Genomic DNA, 26,401 nt, shown 5'->3' with positions numbered 1-26,401 from the left:
TTAAGAATCGGTCACACATTTATTTGGTTAAGAGAGCATCCCGAGGGCTTGTGGACATTTCATTGTCCTTTAATACTCATATTAGCAAGACAAGCACATTGTTAAATGATTTGGGTTTCTATCAGTTAGCTGTGCATTGATATGATGGAGAACTATTAATACACAAGCCTTGACACCAGGCAAATAATTCCTTTTCTTCTTTTTTCAATTCCTCATCTGACATGGGTTCAACTTTCATGATGTCAGAAGATGGGGAGGAGAAGATGACTGTCTTTTTTTGCTTTGTACGTGATGTATCTGTCTGTGGTTCCTAGGAAGAATTATAAATAAAAGACGGAAAAAAAACTGGTTTTTACTACTTTGTTTTTATAGTGACTGTTTATACTTAGCCTCCTGGTAAAAAACTTAGAGCAGATTCTTTAAGAATTACAAAGTAACACATCAATACGTGCTGGTAGGAATATACTGAGGGCGACTTTACACATACCGCTTTTGTAAGTTTAGATAGAAATGGATTTTGTTTTGACAAAATCACCATTAGCATCGTGCTAAATCGACAGCGTCAACGTACAGAGACGACAGTTTTTCATTGCTGCTGTTGTCGTTCACCACCTCATACTTATGCGGAGCCCAAACAGCCAATATTTATCAGGTTAGCTCTATTGTTGAAGAATTTTTAAAACATGGGGCACCAAGAGGAACATAGCTTTAGACTATCTAAGTAGATACCAAAGGCATTTCAACCTTCACCTTGGAGATAAGGAAAATTCTACTTATAGAAGTAGAATTACTTACAGTTTGAATAGTGTACAAAACAATGAATTCAGTACAAGTTCAACTTACAGTCCCCACAGAAGCATTTTTTTCTTTAGCCATCTTGTAAGCTTTTTTCATTTTTTCAACCTTCATTTGAGCTTGCTTAGATCGACGACCCAGATGTTGAATTTGACTCTGCTGTTGGTAGGGCCCATACAAAGGTTGGATAGTTGGAAAGGATGAAGGGCATCTAGAAAAGATTTGTATTATAGACAGAAAAAAATGCACAAAATAACATTTAAATGTAAAGCAAGTTCCCTATTTTTTTAAAGCATCTTCCAGCAAATGTATCATAGACCTCAGTTTTTGGAGCAGTACTGCATGTAACTTTTTAGGCCAAAGTTATCATTTCTGCTTAAATTCCACAGCACAGTTCCTTATCTGTCACCTATGAAGGTGTATAAATGAGGACGTGGACCACAATGATGGTGAAAATGATAAAACATGGTATCAATCTAAAATCCGTTTTCCTGGAAAATAGCATGTAGTAGCCACTTGAATCTTTTTTAACACACCATATACTAACACCAAAAAACGAGTAAATTTCATAATGGCCGAAAACAAGCTGTTTTTATCAGTGCTGGGATCAGATACAGGTGGTGCCACGCCCTACGCCTTACCACTGCAAAGCACATAGGCCCAGCTTCCAACTGACAGCATTGGCCTCACTCAGCCCGAGGGCTTGCTTGCGAAAACAAGAGCCCATGTGTGGAGAAAGTGCCCCAGAATTACTACCTCACCTCCTAAGCAGTCCTTAGCCAATGACTGCTGCACATTGGCGTATACATATCCCAGCTCCCTTGCCCCTGCAGGATAAGTTGAGTCACGTGTTCTACAATGGCTTGGACATTCCCGGGAGGGATTAAACTCCACTTACCCGCAGAGATAACCTATTTGCTGACACACACTGTTTCGGCAGCCTGCCCCTCCCTGTTTCCCTTCCATGGATGGTTCTGGGGTCACCTCCCAGATAAGCTACTCATATTCAAATCTTTGATCTCCCAGGAGATCCCAAACTAATACTGCGTTCATAGAAACCTGTAAGAAAATACTTTTACCTCTTTAATTGATTTAGAATTTGGCTACTTAATTTGGCTCTTCCAGTGACTCATCTTAGCCAATCAATGGCAAGGGTTCAAATAGCAAGGAGCCGAGGGTATACATCATTTATTTGGCCTTGGTGGTAATAGGGTTAAGTTCTATATTCAGTGTTTATATGGATGAGTTAGAGAAAGTCTATTTCATGATGACAGACTGCCCCCTACACCAGGCCATCTGTCTGGCAAATGTATACCCTTGATCATAAAATATATGGGCTAAATTATATTATTGGGGCAGCACCACTCATCTCTAGCCCTGAAAAAATCCAGCGCATTTGCCTGATACTGGGTCACCAGTGTCTTCTTCATGTACTGAGTATTTTTTTCCTTTCAAGTATGACTCTGTGGAAATTGACTACCAATACATCCTCTTCAATCTGATTACCTCTTTCTTTTTCTTAAGAAAGAAAGCTCTTCACTTGTAAATAAGATGGGCTAGGTGAAACTTGGAAAGAAAAAAGGAATATAATGAGAGCAGTCGTATTCTGTCCATACTGTTTCAGATCATAATACAGTCTATTTTGCTACAACATGAGTTTCTATAATGTGAATTGGCTCACATGTTATTGCTAAAGAAGGGAATAATGTCACTGTAATTTATATGCAATTTGTCCTCAGCAAGGAGAGCCGGGATAGCAAGAGAATTATAACCTTCGGCAGAAAAGGAAAGAAGGTCCTCAGCCCTGTGTGCCACAGGCAACGGGAGCCCTTTTGGCTGTATTTATGAAAACGAGAATTAGCACCTGCATCTAGGGCCTCTCCCCAGAGTGGCACCCCTCAGCCCACGATCCACCCTTACGGCGCTCCACCATACTCCCCACCTTGAGGGGGTTTCGGTTATTGGCAGGTTGCCCGGCCTCTCGTGTCCGCTTACAAGGCAACCACACTAGCCCAGGGCCACACTTCCGTCTGCGCTAGCACCGTGCCCACTACCCGCTCTAATTAAAGAGATGCCAGCATTTCCACTCGATCGTTCTACATGTTTTATATTTTCTGTGCTGGCCTCCAGCCATCCTGAGCTGCCTGTCTGCTGGTGCAAGTTATCTCCCCAGGTTCCAATTGTCCTTTTTGTTAGTGTTCTGTTTACAAAGATGCAGAAGTTTGGAGCAATCTGCCCCAACCCTGTTTTTCCCATATGCCATATTATGATCTTTCATGAGCTATTTGGCAGAAAGTGAACATTTTCAGAAATGCCCCTAGTATCGCAACCCAGGTAAAATGTCACTTTTACCTAACTTCAGAAACAATCCGTAGCTGGTGCTTACGCATCTCTTCCGTTTGTGGCTTCTGTAACAGATACTTCATTTCTTTTTGTAGACGGTGTGAGATTATTCCAGACTCTGCAAAATGAACTATGTCATATATTATCATCGTCCTGGGGATGTTTTTGAGGTTTAATTTTCGCCAGTAGTTATTTCTGCCACCATAGGATGCAGGAGTCTCATCCAGAAGACTGGAGTACTATATGGAAACAACAGGTAAGAATGATTGGTTGTGGGTACTCTAGAATGTTTTTAGACACATTTCTCAAGGTTCACGTGTCCAATGTCACTTCATCAAAAAGCATTCCCTGATCCCATCTCTGAACCTTATCAGCAACGTTCTTCTATGGCTTCTTACCGACTACTTGATGTTTTAGTTATCTGTGTACTTAGCTCCCCACCGGAAGTGCGCAGGGTCCTTGTCACGCAGCATCATGTACACAGTACCACACTCACTAACTCTTTATTTAATGCATAAACATTTTAATGGCAAATATATGATCTGCATACCTGGTGGTACTTGTTCCTAACATGCTTAGGTTGAGAGGACATTTGCATAAGCCTTTTCAGAAATAATGAGTTCATCTCTGGTACTAAGGGGCGAATTTCACTATTTTCATTTATAGTATTCGTAGAAATCCCACTGCTATTTATTTTTTGAATTTAAAATATCAAATTAGGAAGGTTAAAATTCAAATATATATAATCAATTCAACCTTATAAAATGTTCATTTAAGAAATAAAAATAGGGGAGATGCTCTAGCAACTGCCCGTACCACGGCAGCCATGATCTCCCTAACGGACACCCAGAACGTTGGAATGGTATTAACAAGATTTGGAGTGTTTTTCCTGTTCTTTGGAATGATTCTCTTTTTTTTTTTTAATTTTTTTTAATGTTTATTTATTTTTGAGAGAGAGACAGAATGCGAGTGGGTTAGGGGCAGAGAGAGAGGGAGACACAGAAGCAGAAGCAGGCTCCAGGCTCTGAGCTGTCAGCACAGAGCCCGACGCGGGGCTTGAACTCACAGACCTCGAGATCATGACCTGAGCCTAAGTCGGACGCCCAACCGACTGAGCCACCCAGGCGCCCCATGATTCTCTTTTTTGACAAAGCACTACTGGCTATTGTAAATGGGCTTCTTTCCTGTGGTCACTGGCTTTATTAGAAGAGTGCCAATCCTTGGATCCCTTTTGAATTTACCTGGAATTAGATCATTTGTAGATAAAGTTGGTAGCAACAATATGGTATAACAACAAGTGAACTGAAGACTCATTTAAAATATTGTATTATATATAAATCCTTTGAGGAATATTCAGCACAAAATGAAATGACATGAAATAGCTTGTAATGTTCTTTACAGAAGTTTAAAACGTACAGTCTACAAAGTACCCATAGCAGTTAACAAAGAAGAACTGAGAACAGGCTTCTAATCAAGTGATTTGAGAAGTCAGCGAGCAAACTAAAGGAGATTAAATCTATGTTACAATACTTATTGAAACTCTTGAAGGCGATTTTTATTGTTTATCCACAATGTGTGAAACACAGCTGTCCTTGGAGAACTGCAGTGCCTGTTTCTTTCCTTTTTATTTTGAGGGTGCAGGAACACGCACAGGCATTTGCTTTTTAGAAATATCCACTGGAATGGCAAAAATATTTCTAGTTGCACTGTGTCTCTGAAAGTGATGCATGAGTTAGCTTGGATTATGTCATTTTAATGTATTAAACCCAAGGAAAACCCAGTTTTGATGGATGAATCACCTTTTTTAAATATATAAACGTATGGCTAAAATAAAACATTGGTGGTTCTTCTGATCCCTAATATTTTAAAGCCAGATGAAAATCTGAACTAGATATTCACTGTTGGAATACACAAAGGTCATTTATTCTTTATAAACGAACACTCAGAACTACTCATGTGTCTTGAGAGTCTGACTTGAATATCTGTATCCTACATTATATGTAAGCATCTAACAAAAAGAGTTCTTGACCATGAAGTAGTCTGTTACATTGGATAGTCTTTTATTTAAGATACTAAATGATGCAAACCTAATGGATTTTTCCATGTCACGGTGTTTTCCTTCCTTTCTTTCTTTCTTTTTCTTTCTTTCTTTCTTTTTTTATTTTAGCAGTGGTTTTACTATTTTGCTTTTCATAAATCGAATAACTATTGGTAATGTTTACTTTAAGATGTAATATGTTAAAAGGTTAAACTTATAGGTATTTGTTAAGGGCTTTTCATGTAAGGCCGAGTTTTCCTTTATTTTTAGCCTTTTCATAACATAAAAATCAATACACATGATGAATGCTTCATAAGATGCTTCGTCTTGAGTTCATGGAGAAAATATCTGAATTCACATGCTAAAGTTAGTTTACAGTAATTAAATGGGCTATAGTTTCTTAAAAACATGACACTAAAAAAATGTGTTGTTTTTTCTACTATTGATGCTTGACTGGCAGTAAGAAACAGTAGTTGTTTCTTGGTAGTTTTCCAAGCTGGCAGCTTTTCTGGTAGATGTAAGAACACATTTCAACAGCCATAGTACTGTTTGTTTTACCACTAATGACTGCACTATTTACCTTTTTTTTTAACAGTTGCAAAGCTTTTTAATGCACAAAATTATAATTTAAATCTGTGATTTTTATTTACAAACATGTCTAAAAAATATATCATAGATTGCATTATTTTTGTATGCACAATGCACAAAGAACTCCCATTTTTGCTTGTCAAAAGAAGGAAAGACTTGGTCCACAGTTTAATAGTTCAGTCTTGTGGATTACTGTCTTTTGGTACTGGCATTTGACTTATGACATAATCAGTGAAACTAGATGATATTGACAAAATGAGACTCCTACCTCAATAGTTCATGGAATAATAAAAGACCTAGTGTTGTGTCTAATGTTCTTCAAAAAAGTAATATCCTCATTTGGAGAGTGTCAGATATATACATATTTTGGGGATCGACTTAAACAAGTTGCCCTGTAGGACTCTTCTACATATTTTTGACTGATCCATATTATTTTCAGTGGCTAGATAATTCTACCTTTTTAGAACAAGAACAGTATCTGTTAATGTAATGAACATTTGTATTATTTAGCTCCTTTGTAGACATGAATTTCTACCAAAATGTTCTTTGCACCGTAACAGATAACTTTTTCAAAATCTTATTTCATAAGCATTATTAGAAGTTGTGTAAAGGATTTGATAATTTCCCAGTCCTTAGTAAGATCGAGGGGCTGGAGCAGTTTTCAGTTTTCAAAGAGCCAACAGTTAATCTCAAATTTGAGTTTGGGACTGCTTGGCAGCGCTATTTCTTATTCAGAACCACTGATGAGGCTCTATTTTTAAACATATTAGTCTTCTGACAGAAATCACTGTACATTGTATTGTTTCTTCCTTTCCAAAATGAGCCTTCTTTGTGACAAAAATGTACTTTGATTATTGCTATACAGATGGAGGAAAAGGTCTAATACTACCTAGCCTTAAGTGTACCTGGCACTGTTCAGATGTATTTTCTGTAACACAAACATTCTTGCAATGGTTTTCTTTTCCCCTTATAAATTGTAATTCCTGGAATAGTGCTGCTTTAAAAAGTCTCAGAGTCATTTTATATGATCTAACAATGGAATATTGTAAATACACTAGTCTTACCTCTCAATAAAAGGGTACTTTTCTGTCAAAGAAAGAAAGAAAGAAAGAGAAAAAAAAGAAAGAAAGAAAGAAAGAAAAATAGGGCCAGGGGAGCCCAGGTGGCTCAGTTGGTTAGGTGTCCAACTTTGGCTCAAGTCATGATCTCGCGGTTCGTGGGTTCGAGCCCCGCATCAGACTCTCTGCTGTCAGTGGAGCCTGCTTCACATCCTCTGTCCCCCTCTCTCTCTGTCCCTCCCCAACTTGTGTACCCACACTCTTCTCAAAAATAAATTTAAAACTTAAAAAAAAACTTTAAACAAACAAATAAATAAGTAAATAAATGGAATAGGGCCAAAGGATCTACAATGCTGGGAAATAGAATATCAGCTAGGCATTTAGGGTATCTCTCTCTCTCTCTCTCTCTCTCTCTCTCTCACACACACACACACACACACACACACAAGCAGTCTTTCTTTTGATTATTTAGGCAGGTACAAATTTTAATTACTACCATTTGATTGAATAAGCCCAGTCCTCCAACAACACTTTCAATTTCAGTTTCCATAGTGTAAGTTAGTAATTGTATAAAATGCAAACTTTGCTGAGAGCTCTTCAGTCCATAGGTCACTACATAAATAACAGATGTGTGTAGTGATTAGTGACAAATCAGGTCGCTTCTTCCAAAATGTGTCACTGATTGGTCACCGAGGATCTGTTTTGTTCAGTTCACACAGAGACAGCAAAGTATGTAGTTGTATCACCTCTTTGTCTCCCGGTGATAAACCCATGTGACATTTACCCAAAAAATATATATATAATAAAACAAAAATAAAAGATAATCAAAAGAACAGGCCAACAGAGAAACACAAAGTGATAATGTTGGAAATGTAAATGGAGTTCTACAAGAAATAGGTGACCAAGGGGATACTGACATTGCCATCATTCAAGAGCTTGTGGCTGGGCAGCTAGAGGAACTTGGTGAAGGTGAATTTACCAGCATAAATGAGGAAAGTGGTTGTGACAACAAGGATGAAGCTGGCCCAGAGGAAGTGACACTGAAAAAAAGATACTTCACATTACAAGAACTCTGAGATTTCACAACATTTAAAGCGTAGGGGTGCCCGGGTGGCTCAGTCGGTTAGGCGTCCGACTTCAGCTCAGGTCATGATCTCATGGTTCATGGGTTCATGCCCCATGCCGGGCTCTGTGCTGACAGCTCAGAGCCTGGAGCCTGCTTCAGATTCTGTGTCTCCCTCTCTCTCTGCCCTTCCCCCATTCATGCTCTGTCTCTCTGTGTCTCTCAAAAATGAATAAATGTTAAAAAAATTTTTTTAAAGTGCAAAGGACAGGGGCACCTGGGTGGCTCAGTCGGTTGAGCGTCTGACTCTTGATTGCAGCTCAGGTCGTGATCGAGCCCCATGCCAGGTTCTGCGCTAACAGTGTGGAGCCTGCTTGGGATTCTCTCTCTCTATCCCTACCCCGCTCTCTCTCTTTCTCAAAATAAAGAAACAAACATAAAAATTTTTAAAAATAAAGTGCAAAGGATAAAATGTTGGTAGGTAATCTAAACTTAGGAAGGAGTAGGACAATTCACCAAGGCATAGAAAAGATGCTCACTCCGTATTGTAAGTTACACGAGAAGAAGAAGAGGCAAGTGCAGTTGAAACTACTGCTGATAAACTGTTTTTTAAAGCTTTATTGGGATTCACATCCCATACAATTCACCTATTTAAAGTATATAATGCAATGGTTTTTAGTATATTTACAGTTTATATGTTTTTTACAAAGAAATGAAACACTCTTGATCCTCAATGTTCCTAATGTTTTAAATTATAGGGTGATAAATGTTTTGCTTTTTTTCCATTTTCCTATATAACAGATAGCAAGAGAGTTTTTAATGTTTTGATAAGATTTAAAAAAATTTTTTTTAATGTTTATTTTTGAGAGAGAGAGAGAGAGAGAGAGCGCAACAGCAGGGGAGGGGCAGAGAGAGAGGGAGACACAGAATCTGAAGCAGGCTCCAGGCTCCGAGCTGTCAACAGAGCCCGACGAGGGGCTCGAACCCACATACTGTGAGATCATGACCTGAGCCGAAGTCAGACGCTTAACCAACTGAGCCACCCAGGTGGCCCATTGAGAAGATTTTTTTTAAAGGCATGGCACAATCATGATTTTTCCCATTGATTATTAAATTTGCTTTGCACAGTTTCAGCTTGCACGATCTTTTTTTTAAAAAGATTTTATCATTAAGAAATTTCTACACCCGATGTGGGGCTCGAACATACAACCCCGAGATTAAGAGTTGCATGCTCCACCAACCAACCAGCCAGGCACCCGTGCATGGTCATTTTTAGGGCCCCGCACTACGGTGTGAAGTGAGCACTGTTTTACTTGCTGAGAGTGGAGCAGTAAAATGGGTAGACACCTCAGAACCATCAGTGACCTGCTCTAAACTTAGCTATGTGACCTTGGGCAAGTTTTTAAAAATCTTGTTAAACTCCATGTTTCTCATCTGTTAAAGGGTCACATAATTCACAAATTTGAAGATTGAAGGAGATAATAAGCAAATGAAGAGCTAAAAACAGTGCTGTGTCCATAAAGGGCTCAAAAAATGTCAGCAATCATCATGTCTCTCTCTCCCAATATGTCTATCTGGGGACTTCTTTCTATGACACCAATCCTTGGCTTAGCCACAGTCTGCAAGTACGTGACCCACGTCCTTAGCAAAGACAGTCGGCATCCCCAAGCACTACTTATTTCCCGGTTCAATTCTCTCATTTTCCAGGTTAAGGCTCTAAAGGAAAGAAAACACAACTGGGAGTCTCTAAGGCACGGCAGTAATTTCATGTGTCACACTGACACAAGTGAGTGAATAGTTAAGTTATTATTATGAGCCAGAATTTTGGGATCCCTTGTTTCTTTAGGACTTGTAAAATGGCGGTAATAATAGTACCTACCTCTTAGGATTGTTATGAGAACAAAAGGAGTTGGTATTACAGTAGCGTTTGCTATTATTATTATTTAGGTATCTAGTTTACGTTCACTGATTTAGCACTGCTGTCCAACCTGTTATGCAGACCAGAAACCGAGGAGCCATGCCCGGCACCTTCCCTTAGCTTGCCTCCCTGTCACCAAGGCTCCACTCATTTTATTCTCTAACTATCTCTTGTGTCTCTAGCCTCACGGCCCTCAACCAAGAGACCACCATCTCTCCTGAAGTACAGCAGAAGCATCCAAACTAGGAGAAAGCTCTTGCTGTCTGTCCTCAAATCCATCCTGTACACTGCAGCCGCATGGGTCTCTTCACTTACTAGATTAGATTACCTCATTTCTTAACACACTGTACCAGCTTCTAGTTGGACACGGGATGAAAGAAAAGAAAAACACCTCACTATGGTCCAAAGGCCTGCCTGAAGCTCTCTTACCAGCCCTCCGGGCCACCGACATACCAAACCCTCTGCTCTCTCTTCTCCAGCCCCACAGACCTGCTTTCAGGCCCTGCATTTCTTCCTGCCACAGAGTCTCTGCCTGGGGCGCAGCACCTGCTCAGCCCCAGACTGAGGCTGTGACACATTGTTGATTGCCTGCCCGTCAAGCATTTCCCACTTCTCCCTTGCCTCCAGAGCCCTGTTTTGTTTTGTTTTGTTTTGTTTTGTTTTGTTTTGTTTTGTTTTGTTTTTCCAAGTATGGAACAGTAATATGTTCCAGGAAGGAGGGCCCCAGCATATGAACCATGATTGTTCTAAGTCAATCATGGAAAACGGTCCCAAGTCCCTTTATCAGTGATTAGTTTAGGGGGAGCATGTGATCCAGTTCTGACCAAAGAAACCAGAGGGGAAGTCTGCTGGGGGCTTCTGGCAAAGATTTTTCTTCTTGAGATAAAAAGGAGAATTACGCTTAGGAGTCCCCTTGTTCCTGCCTTTGAAGGAGGTTGAGAACGTGATAGGCATCTTGTTACCATGTGAAGGAAGAGAAGAGCACTGGAATGAGCTGACCCAGAGCCCTGACGTCCTGGGGCTGCTGCATTAGCTAGCCCAGGACCCACCTACCTGTGCACTTCGGACATGGGACAATAAACGTCCTTTGTTGTCTAAGCCTCTTGTGGCTGGGAACATTCTGTTACTAGCAGCACACAGCATCCAAACAATAATCGGACCATTCATTACCAGGCCAAATCTCCATCTTGCACTATTTTAGCACCATGTATTTGAGTTTTTGACTTTTTTACTGAGATAAAATTCACGTAATCTAAAATTCACCATTTTAACCATTTTAAACTATACAATTCAGTCTAAATAAACATTGTATCACTACTATCTAACCACAAAACATTTCCATCACCCCCAAAAGAAAGGCCACATTCAGTAGCTATCACTCCCCAAATGTAAAAAGCCAAATATTATACGATTCCATTAATAGAAACTACCCAGAATAGGCAAAGCAGAGACAGGGAGACAGAAAGCAGATCCGTGGTTGATAAGGGCTGGAATGATGGAAGAATGGGGAGTGACAGCTTAATAGATACGAACTTTCCCTTTGGGGTGACAAAAAGGTTCTGGAACTAGATGGGGGTGGTGTTTGCACAACATCATGAATGCACTTAATACCAGTGAATTGTACCATTTAAAATGGTAAATTTTGGGGGTGCCTGGGTGGCTCAGTTGGTTAAGCATTCAACTCTTGATTTTGGCTCAGGTCATGATCTCACAGTTTGTGAGTTCAAGCCCCATGTCGGGCTCTGCAATGACAGTGTGGAACCTGCTTGCAATTCTCTCTCTCTCCCTCTCTCCCTGCCCCAACCGCCCTCGCTCACTCACACGCGCTCGCTCTCTCTTTCAAAATAAATCAACAATAAAATGATAAAATGGTAAATTTTATATTGTGTGTATCTTGTTACAGTGAAAAACATGTATGATCCTTTCTTCTTGGAGTACAAGGCCAGAGCCTTTTTTTAATTGTTGTTTCTAATATCTAAATCTCAATTCCTTACTTGCATGTAATCTTGCAGGGTGACAATATCAATTTCATCAGTTATTTTGAACTTCTGGAAAAAACGTTCCTCTTCCATAACTTGATGACAAAATCTCCTTTTCCCCATTATTTTGCAAGCATCGGCCACTGCCTATAAAGAGAATAGAAAATAGACTTTTAAAACAGTAGTATAATAGCAGTAATTACCAGTGCATGATTCACATATTGCTTCTGACAAACACATCAAATGTTGTTCCTTCCTTCTGGCAGCTTTCTGGTCAATAAAAATACTGTATTTACAAAGAAAAGACTGTATAGGAATTTTTAAACCACTTAAAATTTGTTTCCATAACCATGTCTACATAGTTTTAAAACGTAGGTGGAGCAGTAATGAGTTTACAATTCTCAGAGAAACACGTTTTTTTTTTTAATCTGTTTTTCCCCCTCAAAAAAACCCCATTCTTTTCCCTTAAAAAAACACAACAAAACAAATCTCTAACGTCACTCATGCTGTCAAGGCAAAGAAAACGTCCTTGGTTGTTACATAGGTCGCCCTGGGAACTGCTCTGAAAGGTGTCACCGGGTGCCTCTCTTTCATGTGTTAGCTAATCCCTCACCCCCAAATGGAAACACGGACGTTTCAGATTGCTTAGACTTCCCTCTGTTTCACACTTCATTCTCAGGGGCCAGAGAGTAGCAAAGCAGTTGTTTTTCAGTCCGAACTGTCAGCATTTTATACTCAAGGAAAGCACCTGAGAGGGCAGAGGTACAGGAATGACAGTAAGTGCAGAGGACCAGATCCCATCCGGCCCTATTTGCACCGTACCCTTCCACATACACCCATCCTTTGCTAAGCGCTATACATAGACTGTGAGTAGAGACTTAAGTACTCCCCACCCTTGTTCCCACCCCCCATAAGTATGTGCTGACTCTTCTAACACATATTTATATTACATATCTGTGCTTCTGGCCACAAAGCATATGCTTATGAGAAGGGAGACTGGTGTAGATGAAAATCCAAATATCTTTAGATTCCAGATTAGTCTCTCCTTTCCTTTGTATCTCAGGATGTGTATTTGTGAAAGCATGGGAACTCCGTGTTATAAGGCTGATAGGAGGGTGGCTGAGATGAGATGGAAATTTGGAATCTCTGTTCTTTTTTACTTAACATACAATGTAACAATGAGCCTGAATGTATTTCCCATTTCAATTTTTACTTTTGGTATTGAGAATATTCCTTTTTAAGTTTTTCTAATTCCAAAGCTTAAAACACAGACACGTATGGAAAAGGAAAGAATATTCAAATGGTTGTAGTTTTATTCCTAATGCGCTATCTGCAAGGGACAGAAACAGCTTATGTGATGGAACCTTCCTTTAGGCAGATCATCTTTGTTTTCCATTTCATTAGTTTCTTTATACACCATGCCTCTAAAGAGAAGGCAGTATTGGCACGTATCTCCATTATGCTTTCTTGCAATTAATTTCCTGTGGGTTCTCATTAACCATCCTCACAGTGATACTAGAGGTAAAAGCAAATAAATTGTACAGTGAACAAGTCTGAAAGCCATATAATTTCTGCTCTGAGGATTTCTTTAGATACAACTATATTTTACTTTAGCTCAAGTTACTTAGTAAGGGTATTTCTTGTCAGTTCTTCCCCACTCTACTCCACTCAGCCACCACCCACAATCCCTCCCAGCCCTGGTTTCCTTATTTGCACAGCGCCTCAGCTGTGTGGCTCAGCTGTGTCGGGCCCAGCCCAGTATCCAGCCAAAAAAACCCTATGCCTGGCAGCGCAGGGCAGGCTCGCTGCCCACTTGCGACAGGGGTTTGAAAAAAGTTTGCCCTCCGACGGCCAGGATGTTCTTTCTCAGGCATCTGCCGCGTAAGGCCAGATTCGGGAAAGTACTTCTGGGTAGGAAGGGATGGGAGAGAAGAGCCCAGACCCAGGTGAAGGGGAAGGGCGGAAACTGGGCAAGAAGCCCAGGACAGCAGCCAATCAGACTAGAATTCAAGAGGCAGGTTCCATTCTTAGTGGGTGACTCAAAAGGCCCAAGAGGGGCATCTCTAAATGTGACACCTCCCCTGATACCTGGCATCACTGTGGCTCAGAAGCCCCCACAGCCCTGCCGCTGGCCCAGATCCACACCTGCGCTTGTCAAGTTACTCTGCTATCTGAAGTCACTTCCCCGGCCGCCTGGAAATTGACACTCTCGAAACTAGCAAAAGCTGGCATCCCTGCACGGGAACCGTGTTTCTGGTTTGGAGCAGTACAGTGATATACAGGCTCAGAATTGATAAAACCACCACAACCGCTGGTGTTGTTTCAACCTCAAAGTGTGCACAGGGCAGCGGACAGACTGAGAGTATGCAAGCCTCAGCTCTGCCCCTGACAAGCCCCTCCAAGTTCCAGCTTCGTTGCAGTCAGAATGGGAGTAACATGCACCTCACCAGAGTTATCGGGGGGCCGTGGAAGAGAACACATTTAGCAGGCCTCCTGACTCAAGATTGGTTAAGAACGCAGGCTCTGGAGTCAGGATTACTGGGTCTTGATAACGGTTCCTTCGCTTTCTAGATGTGGGACCTTTGGCAAGTTACTTAGTCTTTTAAAACTGAGGATAACAACAGGCTGTACATTCTAGAGTTTATGAGAATGCAATGATAATGCACACGAAATGTTTAACATAGTACTTGATAGTGCTCAATAAGGGCAGCTAATATTAATAATAATGTTTTTCCTTTTTATCTAAATGCCCAATCCTCAAAAAGAACAGGGATCTTCAGTTGAAACTAATGGTTGCTGGATATTAATGTGTGAGAACGGGCAATTACTCAGAGGCATTCCAGGCCATGGTGTGTGCAGCGGGCAACTTTAGTGCTTGTCAGACTCCATTGTACGTAGGGTCATCTGGGGGTGGGGGTCTTGTTAAAATCCAGGTGTTGATTCAGTGGGTCTGGGGTGGGGGCTGACATTCTGCATTGCTAATAAGTTCCAGGGGATGCCGGTGCTGCGGGTCTGTAGATCACACTCTGAGTAGCAAAGCTTTAGAATATTCTAAATATAGTTGGGAGGATGAACTATAGTGACAACCCTCTGAAAATAAGCATTGCTCTGAAAATAGATCATCGAAGTAGGTAACTGAAATGAGATCTCTTTTTGGTACACGTGGCTATCTGATTGTTCTAGCACCATTTGAACTGACTTGGTACCTTTGATGAAAATCAATTGATCATCTATGAGCGGGTGTATTTCTGAATTCTCTATCTTATCTCATTGATCTGTGCATCTCTTTATGCCATCACGACACTGTCAGGATCATTTTAGCTTTTTAAATCTTGAAATCAGCTAATGTAAATCTTTGTCCTTCTCTAAAGTGGTTTAGGCTATTCTACATCCTTTCACTTGTTTTTACTTGTGTGTGTGTGTGTGTGTGTGTGTGTGAGAATACGTGAGAAATACCATTGGGAAATGGTAAGGAAATGAAACTAGAAATGGAAATAACAACTAGGGAAAAGACAGAACAATAACAAAACTCTGTGAAACTCCCCTTCTTCATAAGTGAACTTAGATTACATGTCTGAACTAAAACTGACTTGTTTATTTCATATTAAGAAGTAAGTGGGGGCACCTGGCTGGCTGAGTTGGTAGAGCATGTGACTCTTGATCTTCGGGTCATGGGTTCGAACCCCATGTTGGGTATAGAGATTACTCCAAAATAAAATCTTAAGGAGCACCTGGGTGGCTCAGTCATTCGAGTATCTGACTTGGGCTCAGGTCATGATCTCACGGTGAGTGAGTTCAAGCCCTGCATCAGGCTCTGTGCTGAGAGCTCAGAGCCCAGAGCCTGCTTTGGATTCTGTGTCTCCCTCTCTCTCTGCCCCTCCCCCGCTCTCTCCCTCTCTCTCAAAAATAAATAAACATTTAAATAATAATAATAATAATAAAATCTTTAAAACAAGAGAAAGTGAACTTAGAAAAGTTGGATCAGTTTGCTAAACACACAATTTCTACATTCAAAGGACCTGAGTAGACTTATAGTGAGAAAAATTCTACTCCTACAGGTTTTCTATCAACCATGTATCCAAGTGTTAGCAGAGTTTGTTACAAAGTTGAACTAAAGGGAAAAAGGAATTCTAAACTGTTCTCTTGTGTTCTGATCATTTAAATCCCCTTAGAATATTTAGTGAAAAACTCAAACTAAATAGTGCTATCACATTTTTATAATAAGATCAAATATTTTTAAAAATATATTTGTGTGAGTATTTTTTATGGAAAAAAAGGAGACACAGTAAACTATTAACAGTGATCACCCCAGGAAAGTGAAAGTCACAGCACAGAGAGAAAAGGCATGAGGTGGTTTTCTTTTTAAAAAAATCTCTGTGCTATGGAGCGCCTGGGTGGCTCAGTCGGTTGAGCGTCCGACTTCAGCTCAGGTCACGATCTCACGGTTCGTGAGTTCGAGCCCCGCGTCAGGCTCTGGGCTGATGGCTCAGAGCCTGGAGCCTGCTTCCGATTCTGTGTCTCCCTCTCTCTCTGCCCCTCCCCCATTCATGCTCTGTCTCTCTCTGTCTCAAAAATAAATAAACATTAAAAAAAAATTAAAAAAAAATCTCTGTGCTATTTCCTTTTTCCCCCAACAGTTACTTTGTAATTTAAATAAAAATTGAATTTATTATACAGCATTTTAATGAGTTTTAATATACACACAGTGCTTTCCAGTCACGAACTCTAAGTTTTTCATTTGCTCCAGCTTGTGGACAGTAGGGGCCACCAAGGGCAGATCCAAGAGAATTTCAGTTCCTGGAAAAGTCTCATTATGTAACCTCAGAAAACCAAGAATTGATGATATTTTATAGGAACAACGACAAGCTCATTCTGTACATAAATGTAGCACAACTTTATTCCTCAAGATGTAGGATAAATATCAACTTTTGCATTTGAAGTTATTCTATATAAATGAACAAATATTGTTTCCGGAACACCATATTCCATATGAAAACACACAGTCCATTTGATACATTCTGAAACTGAATTAAATTTTCTCTGATATTGCCTGAGAACACAGAGAAAAGCAGTCTCTTTTTATTTTCTTTTTTTTTTTTTTCAACGTTTTTTATTTATTTTTGGGACAGAGAGAGACAGAGCATGAACGGGGGAGGGGCAGAGAGAGAGGGAGACACAGAATCGGAAACAGGCTCCAGGCTCCGAGCCATCAGCCCAGAGCCTGATGCGGGGCTCGAACTCACAGACCGCGAGATCGTGACCTGGCTGAAGTCGGACGCTTAACCGACTGCGCCACCCAGGCGCCCCCTCTTTTTATTTTCTAATATTCTTCAGAGAATAAATGCCGTACATCCTGAATCTGATCAGAAACTCCCAGGGGCACCTGGGTGGCTCAGTTGGTTGAGCATCTGACTCTTGATTTCGGCTCAGGTCATGATCTCACAGTTTGTGGGTTTGAGGCCCGCATACGGCTCTATGTTGACAGTGCAGAGCCTGCTTGGGATTCTCTCTCTCCCTCTCTGCGCCCCCCCTTCCTCAAAATAAATGCATAAATATATTTAAAAAAAAAAAAAAGAAAACTCCCAGGCTGTATGGTCTTCTATCCTGAACACATTCCATTACTGACGATTTCAGATGGACCATACTTTTCATGTAAACTATTTCCAGAAGGCTACAGGAAAATAACCTTTGATGTATGGTTTATAAAAGGCTAAATATAAGAATGCACATGTTTTTCTCAATCATTGTCGTGTATAAAGGCCAAAGGAGCAAAACCTACACTGTAGATCCTTGTTATTAAAAGTAGGGTCCGTGGGCCAGCAGTAGTGGCAGCACCTAGGAACTGGTTAGAAATGCAGAATCACACATCCTGTCCCAGAGCTAATGAATCAGAAATTACATTTTTGAAGTTTATTTATTTATTTGGGGGGGAGAGAAGAAGTGGGGGAGAGGTGGAGAACGAGGGGAACAGGGGACTCAAAGCAGGCTCTGTGCTGACAGCAGAGAGCCTGATGCGGGGCTCAAACTCACAAACTGTGAGATCATGACCTGAGCTGAAGTCAGACGCTTAACCAACTGAGCCACCCAGGCACCTCAGAAACTACATTTTAACAAGATTCTCAGATGATTCCTATGCTGTAGATAGAATTACTGTATATATACTGGTATATATACCCAGAACTCAGGGCATTGCAGGGCTCGAACCCATGAACCGTGAGATCACGACCTGAGCTGAAGTCAGACGCTTAAGTGACTGAGCCACGTAGGCGCCCCCAAAATTTTAATACAAAGAAAAGTGATGAGTATTTTTAGAGCCTTATATAAGGAATTCATTCCAAATATTTTTTAGCTGATAAACAGAGACCCTCTTGAAACATAATGCTTAAAAAAATATTACCCGCCTGCTGGGCTGTTTAATGGTGAAATAACTTAGTCTGTACATTTCAAGGGCAATTTAGATACTACATAGATGTTAAGAAGCTAAAGCAACATAAAATGTATATTGTGAAAGAAACATCACCTCACTCGATGGCTTTAAGAATTTTTTTCCACTGAAATAGTTGTAACCATGTCCTTCGGTATGAAGAAAAATTTTAAATACGATGACAGGCGGAAATGTTTCACCACTAAATCTGAAATAAAGACCCAACATTAGTCATCTGGCATCAGGCTTGGGGCTGAGTTACTTCTCCTCCGTAACAGGTAACAAAATGGATTACAGAGGTGAAAGAGTCACACTTTGGTGTGTGGGCTCACAACTATTCTCATTCGTGTGTCAGATTGGATACATCATGGAAAAGGAGCCACTCTCAAGGCAACTTGTGGCCCAAGAGTCATGTCTCTGTTTCTCCACATAATAAATGAAAATAAGAACAACACATTTACTCTGTAATTATACCCTGAGAACTTATGAGGACTTAAGAAAATAAATTTCTAAGGTTTCTTCATTTTAACTAAGTACTTCTTGAAATAAATCAGTATAGAAATATTACCTGAATCTAACTTTACACTTCATGCTAGGATCTTTCACAAGCTCAGCCTCTAAGGGGCTCACTTCCTTCAGTATTTGATGTGTCACATGAAGTTCCTGAAATAGATGATGATGCTATCAATGAAAAATGGTACCCTGCCCAGACGTAATTTACTGAAAATAACAGAGGTGGCATGGTGAAGTGAACAGCACACCAGACTTGATGTTCTAAAGACCCAGGTTCTAGTCTTGGCTCCTCCGTTTATTACCTGTGTAGCCTTGAGTCAGTTACTTCATCCTTTTAGCCTCCAAGTTTGAGTAGGTGTCCCTCCTTGAGATCCCAGGCACTGTTCTTTCCCTCTGACAACACTTTTCACAATGTACTCTAATTAACTATAAACTAATCTGTGTCTTCCACTAGACTGTAAGGGGCGTGAAGGTACGGGATACTGTCTTTTTACTCTATCATGTGTTCTCAGCATTTAATACAGTCCTTGGAATACAGCAGGTGGTTAACAAATATTTGATATTGAATGAATCACTGTAAAATGAGGAAAATAACTGTAATGTCACTAGCTTTTAAGCACCTTTTATATACCACATGCTCTGTTAACGCCTTATATACATAACCTCATTTAATCTTTACACCTCAGCAATATTATTCAAAGATTATTGTTCTCAGCTTTCCAATGAGCAGGCTGAAACTCTGGGAGTGTCTGTAATTTATTCAAAGGCACGCGGGTAATAAATGGACAAGCCAGGATGCAAACATAGATCTCTTTGGCTCTAAAGCCCCCACCCCCTGCCCCCATATGACCCGGCCAACCTTTATGCCTATGACAATCACATAAAAAAGTACACCAAAGGCCTTTTATAATGACAAATCATTATTAATGTAAGGTAGGATCTTGAAATGTCAGGACAACAGATTTTTTTAAAAAAGAATTAATTTCCTTTTTTCTGTTACCCTAAGCATCTACAGTTATACCAAAACCAGTATTATGATAATTAAATGCCAGTGCCATACATGAAGACAATGAACGGGTAATGGACCTGAACCGGCACCCACTTACCTGAGTGGGTTTTCCCTGAGGTATTCTGCTTACTGGCATCAGAAATGGGTCTGTGGCTCAGATGGTGAAGAAGTGTACAAGCTGCTCAGAGCTGCTAAAACTCCCTTAATGTGACTATCACTAATTACAGACTACTGTAATCAGGGGTGATATGCTTAGAATACTTGGTACTGCATGAAGGAAAGCTTAATACTCCGCTGGCGTTGCCAGAGTTGTTCTTTTGGAGAGTGGAGGTGGGGCATGCCCACCTTTGGGGTGTTTTTGTTTTTGCTTTCGTTTCTGTTTTGTACTTAAATAGGACCATATTACTCACACTGCCCTGCACTTGCCTTTTTTCACTAATGAGCTATCTTAGCTGCCTTTGTTTGTATTGCAGAACCACATGCGAGGCTGCGAGGTTTAACACTACGAAAGCACCAAGGCTTATTTAACTAGCATCCCACAGGTGAACACTCTATGGTTTACTTTCTTTGCTGTTACAAACAATACTGCGATGAAACTGTACACGTGTTGTAGAATGCATTCCTAGAAGTGAGATTGCTGGCTGGAAGGTAAGGGCACTTTTAATTCAGAGATTTTTCTTGTTGATGATCACTGGCCCACATCTTCAAATAAGAAATCGAAATTTTTAAAAGATCTTATTTTGGTTTCAGAAAAGGAAATGATAGGCACGTCATTTACAAATAAATCCAGAAATATTCATTTAGGGCAATCCTAGAACCGCATGCGTTATTATTAGGTTCAAATAGGACATCAAAAAAAGGTTACATGTTCTATCTTTACTTCACACACCTTTTAGCTTGTAAGTAATTAAATCTTCCAGAGAAAACAAAAAGCAAAATACATACTGCTGCACGAATCGTGTGCTTTAGGAGTTGAAATATTGTTTTGTCCATATGAGATAACCAAGCTCTCTGTATCCTTTGGGCTGAAATATCTTTATTAGTTCTGAGAGGGAACAAAAAGAGGTTAAGATGAGTGAAGTAGTTTCCATTTTCCTAAAATCTTGGGGAACTATGAATTTCTGCTTCTTCCCCCTGTACCATCCCATCCCCCACCCTAAGACTGACCTATGAGGAACATTTTGATGTGGTAATTGGAACTGGTCATTTGCAGAATCTAGTCAGAATGAGGATATAAAATATTTGAGAATATTTCCCTTGAGATCAAAAAAAAAGTCCCAGCTAAAACTGTATCATCAAAAGCATATATATTATAAATAAAAACGTGTGAAGGGACAAATCTGCTTTCTTGAAACATCCATGACCTAAAATGATTCCATTACAGTTAGTTCTTTAAAACACTGTCCAACTAGTCCAAGTCAATGAAAATAGCATGCGGAATACTCAAAGTTACGGTAGGTCCAATTTTCTTCTGGGAACAGACAACCATGCCCCAAAAAGAGAAACTCCCTTCTTTGATCTTTGCTTGAACCAGGCTCATCCCGTCAGGTCAGGTAAAAGAATTATTTTACTTTTGATCATGTGTCAGTACTAGCGAATTGTAGGGACCACCCTTTCCCAACCCCCACCCCCCCATCCCATCATTACCCCTCACAAGGCTTCATGTAAAGAGAAGCAGGTACTCTTATATAAAGTCACCATTAGCTGGCGAATGCAGACTACAAGACGCAGAGTTGAAAAGGCCTGGAGTATGGAAACAAAGCTTTAAATCCTAGCTGATGCCATTCATTAGCTAGTTAACCTTATGCAAATCACTTACCTTCTCCCAGTGGCTGCTTCCTCACTTATAAAATGTAATAATAAGACTGCTTCACAGTTGTCAGGATCAAAGAAATGTGTGTTAGCATGCTTTGCAAATTATGAAATACCATAATTATTATAATTACTATTCAATTCAAAAGTAATTTTAAAACAGACAAAAAACCCCTCTAATTTATAAAACAAGAAGTGTTTGATGTTAGCTGGGTAAATACCGTATGGAAACTGACCCGTGGTGGAAAATGATAAAGGACGAAAGACAGCTACTTACTGTTGTGCTGCCGTTCCCTTTACAGTATTTGACAAATGCACTTTGTGGTCTTTTCCTGAGCATGGCTTATCTGGTTTCAGAACATCAGTAAGTGATGCCTTTGAGAAGCACTTCCAGTGCTTCATTTTCCTGACGAAGTACTCTGAAAGTACACAGATTCGGCATTTGAGGTCATAATCTATATTATTGCACTGTTTGGACAAAACTGAACTGCCATATGGTTGTTGGGCTAATAACAGAACCCTTTACAAAGGAAGGCAACATGGATCTTAATGTTGCTTACAGTTTGCATGCTTTATGTACTGAAAATATTGAGGTATATGGAAAAGACAAGTGGATCTATCCATAGCCTTCTAACTGGCCTTCAGTCTCCAGTCTGTGTGTCCTTCTGGGTTCCTCCACACTGCAGCTGAGTTAATCCCGTAGAGCAATAATCTAGCCTTCTCACTCCCTAACTTAAAATCTTTCAGGGACACTTCATTTCCTCCACATTGAAGTCCACACTCCTTAGAATGGTGTTCCAGACTTTTCTGTCTAGTGTCCAATCTCTCAAACATCAAAATACCAACTTTCATCAGCATTCCTCTCTAGACTGTGAGAACAAGAACTTGTCCCCAAAATTAGTCAATGTCTTACACACCTGTACCACTGATCATGCCATTTCCTCTCCCTGCAGTGACGTCTCCACCACCAGCAAACATGAACTCAGGCTCCAAGACGCCAGCTAATTGATGCCTCTTCTCTGAAGTTTTCCACCCTCTCTTTTTCATACAACTGCTCACCCTGTTTCCAAGGTCCCATAATACCATACACGTTTTTCTTTTACAGTACTTCTCATATTGCATCATAATTTGTTTTCTTGGCGGTCACCCCAATAAGTTTGTTGAGGGCCGGAGGCATCTTGCTAACTATGGAATCTTCCGTGCCTACCGAGAGTGCAGGGTTTTTACATGCTTGCCTGAGAACTTTCTGTCCTGGTTTTATCATGAAATAGCAGTGAGACTTTGGGCAAGTTCCTTAACCTCTCCATAGCTGAGCTCCCTCCATGGTAAAGTGAGAGGGTGTATACTAAATGATTCCACCTTTGGAATCATTGTCAAAGGTTTTCCATCCTTTGACACATTACTCCAATTTGAATGTAGTTCTGAAATTTGAAGTCACTGCTTAGTCTCTTCTACTGAAGCAGGGACTCTTTATCCTTTCTTCTGGTGCCATGGACCCGTATGGACAGACTCTTTTTTTTTTTTTTTTAGAGAGAGAGACAGAGCATGAGTTGGGGAGAGGGGCAGAGGGAGAGAGAGAGAATTTCAGGCAGGCTCCATCCCATGACTCTGATATCATGACCTGAGTCAAAATCAGGAGTCAGATGCTTAACTGACTGTGCCAACCAATCGCCCCTGGACAGACTCCTTCTAAGAATTATGTTATTTTTTTTAAGTTTATTTGTTTTGAGAGAGAGAGAGTGTGTGCACACGTGGAGGAGCAGAAAGAGAGAGAGAGAGAGAGAGAGAGAGAGAGGAGAGAGAATCCCTAGCAGTCTCTGTGCGTGGGGCTCGAACTCACAAGCCATGAAATTATGACCTGAGCTGAAATCAAGAGTCAGTTGCTTAACTGACTAAGCCACCCAGGCACCCCTAAGAATTATGTTTTATAAATTTATAACATAAAACACGTACGATCACAAAGGACTCCACAATTATATTGAAATCACTGTCAAAACATTTTCAAAATCAAAACTATAGGAATTTGTCCTCTTTATGCATTAAATAAAATGAGAGTTCTCAAAACTACTGTACTCGTCAAGAGGTAATGAGCAGAAATGCTATGTCAAGATGTCTGCTACGACTGTACCATTATATGAAAATATCTGTACTTTCTACTGGGGAGAAAGTCGCCAGTACTGCTGATGCTACTGTGCTTTACTGCCTACACTATAATTGAAAGAAATGCTAAAGTTCAGCTACAGATGAGTGAAAATAAAGTTGTAATTTTTTCCCCATCTAAGTTCATACACCCCCTGAATTAAGAACTCCTACCCTAATTTATCACTATACTTCACACTTTTATATACACGTGACATTCCATTACTGATACAGAGCCTTCAGAGGCTTTTCAATATTTGTCCTTGGGGATATGGATGGGGATGGCTTGGAATATACAAATGTCTGGATCAAGAGAAAATCAGCCCATAACATCTGGGAGTTGGCCTGACACTCACAGCTGGGCTTTGGTGTTACCCTGGCTTCCTAACAACACCCATACCAGAGCAAAGCCGGGCTTCCTTGAATTCGCTCCCACATGACCCAACCAAAGCCCAAATCTTATTATACATCTTTCTAGCACCCCCTTAGTGAGATGCCCCGTTGTGCCAAGTTGTGAGTTTTCCTCGCAGCAATCAGAGATATACTCAACTTGTACAACTACAAGTGGTTGAACACTTGTCTTTGGTCTTGGGCTGGAAGGCAGCGACATGCCACCACACAAACCACAAAAATCTTCCAGATGCCTGCCTGGATGAATTTACACTTTCTATGGGGTGAGGAAGCATAATACAGATTGAAATATGAAACCCTCATTATGAGACACTATAACAATTATTAGGCGAGATCACAGGTTTTAAAGGCAGACTACCTAGGTTTGGATCCCGGGTTCCCACTTTTTCGGTGTGGCCTTGTACAAATTACTTCTCTGTGCCTCGGTTTCCTAATCTACTAAACTGGGACTAATAATCATACTCATCTACCTGGGTTGTTGGAAAGATTAGATGAATATGTGTAAGGAGCTTAGATTAGAGCTGAGCACATAGTAAACACTACGTTAGTTTCTGCTATTCTTGTTAATAAGTATTCTCATTATTACCTATTTCTAGTAGTATGAAGGGACATGTGATTCCCAGGGACGGGTATACGCTTAAGTATTTTAAAGGGAAAAAAGTCAGGGCCTTTCGAGGGCCTAAAGGACATGGCAAATTATATTAGATTTAAAACCTTAGGAACTTCCACCCCACGGTAAAAAAAAAAAAAAAAAAAAAAATCTGAAAACCTTTTGTGAGATAAATCCAGGCCCCAGAGGTCGGCGACTTCCGGCCATGAGACTTTCTCGAAGCCGCTCGATACCCGTCGAGCGCCCCCGCCCGGCGTCCTCGGAGCAGAGGATTCCCAGCCCAAGTCGCTGGGCGCCCAATCGCGGCAGCGAAGGCCGATTCCCAGCGCGGCGCGGTGCCCGGCACCTCCCTCCTCGCGCCCCCGCGTGTCGCCCACACGGAGCTCGCGCTTTCCTGCCGCCTAGCAACGGCTGGCGCAGGGGCGGAGCCTCCTGGAGGCGGGGCTTGCGTTCCCAGGCAGTCTGAGGAGCGACGCGCTGCAGCTCGGCGACGCCGCTACCAGACCAGGCTTCCGAACTAAGCCTTCGCGGGATCGAATTGGCTGTACGGCAGTCACCCGAACCGCGGCCCGCTTGCGGTCAGAGGAATCAGGGCCCTACCCGGCCGCCGTAGCGACCTCTCTGTAGTGGGCGGGGCCGAGGCCGGGGTGACCCCGCGGGAGCCACCTCTGCCAGCAACATGTTCAAGGTGAGAGCGTGGAGCCGGGTCACAACTGTCACCGCCCTCTCCCGGCCTTGTGGAGCCCTGCCCGCGCTCTCGTGGGCCTCTCCGGGGGCCAGGCCCGGCTCGCCCTGAGGCTTTTCTCGCCTCTGGGCCAGCTGCGTCCCGACCCAGCGGTTCTTTCACCGGTCACCTAGGAGCGAAAGGTTGCTGGGCGGAGGCGTGAGATCCCGGGATGGGTGGGTGGGCCCTGTGGGTCTTGCTCTCGGGAATAAAACACTTTGAAAAGTTAAAGTCCCCCCCAAAATAATCACACACACCCCCGATGGTGCCCTCGGGTTCGTGTGTAAGGAGAGGCCAGCTCAGGGCACTGCAGAGTTCGGCTTTGGTTGCCTGGCAGGATCAGGTTTCAGAACCTGACGTGTGAATGGGGGAGGGTCACCTTCGGAGAAGCTGCTGCAGGATTTGGGGAAGCTAGTATGGCAATGTGGGAATGGCTGGAAGGGTGGTATGCTGCAACTTTGTTCCCCTCTCAAGTGAACATTATTTGGTACAGACAAGTCGACCCCATTGTTTTACATTTTACAAGTTCATTTCCTTTGAAAGAGATCGCCTTTCAGAGTGAAGACTTTGTTTCAAAAATCTGCATTTTAAACTTGAAGCCATCATTCTATTTAAAAAAAAAATAAATGATGTTTTCTATCGTGAAAAACAAATCATAAGCTCCCAGAAGTTAGTGTACAACATTGAGTCTTCAAGAAGCACAGCACCTGTAAAATAGTGCTAATGAAATCTCAAAATTGTATTACTCATTTAGAAGTTTTATTGTGCTTCTGCAATGTGCTTAGGGCACATTAGGACACGCTATAAAATCAGAACATGGATTCAGCCTTCCAGTCTTGGCATTGCCACTTTCCAGCTGGGTGACCTTGGGCACATCCCTTAACCTTTCTGTGCCTGTTTTCCTGTCTGTAAAGTTGGGGGAATAGCATATACTTCATAGGGTTGTTATAAGGAGTAAATAAGTATGTTTAAAGCAC

The 26,401-nt window shown here is 41.2% G+C and overlaps 2 protein-coding genes across 3 annotated transcripts in view; one reads left to right on the top strand and one right to left on the bottom strand.

The window, feature by feature from the left end:
* On the bottom strand, window positions 1-25,882 carry CXHXorf58 (chromosome X CXorf58 homolog). 2 transcript variants are annotated; one of them, XM_042974660.1, is made up of 9 exons: window positions 25,682-25,882; window positions 21,818-21,959; window positions 20,674-20,773; window positions 18,775-18,869; window positions 18,303-18,414; window positions 11,798-11,929; window positions 3,148-3,377; window positions 844-1,006; window positions 1-310 (listed from the first exon to the last, which is right to left on the bottom strand). In XM_042974660.1, the coding sequence occupies exons 2-9, from the start codon at window positions 21,940-21,942 to the stop codon at window positions 122-124; spliced, it is 1,146 nt and encodes a 381-aa protein (XP_042830594.1). In that variant the 5' UTR covers window positions 21,943-21,959; window positions 25,682-25,882; the 3' UTR covers window positions 1-121. The 2 variants fall into 2 exon arrangements, with proteins under 2 accessions (XP_042830594.1, XP_042830595.1); XM_042974661.1 differs by lacking the exons at window positions 1-310; window positions 25,682-25,882 and adding an exon at window positions 24,860-25,067 and having other exon boundaries at window positions 835-1,006.
* The window catches only part of APOO (apolipoprotein O), a 59,778-nt gene continuing 58,539 nt past the window's right edge, over window positions 25,163-26,401 (top strand). The window contains exon 1 of the mRNA XM_042974663.1: window positions 25,163-25,388. Within this exon, the coding sequence (XP_042830597.1) occupies window positions 25,380-25,388 (9 nt within the window). The 5' untranslated portion in view covers window positions 25,163-25,379. The remainder of the gene's footprint in view (window positions 25,389-26,401) is intronic.

Source organism: Panthera tigris, chromosome X (assembly GCF_018350195.1).
Source record: "Panthera tigris isolate Pti1 chromosome X, P.tigris_Pti1_mat1.1, whole genome shotgun sequence".
Taxonomy (NCBI): Eukaryota; Metazoa; Chordata; class Mammalia; order Carnivora; family Felidae; genus Panthera; species Panthera tigris.
Note: the sequence above shows the minus strand (reverse complement) of the source record. Positions and strands in the feature narration are given on the sequence as shown.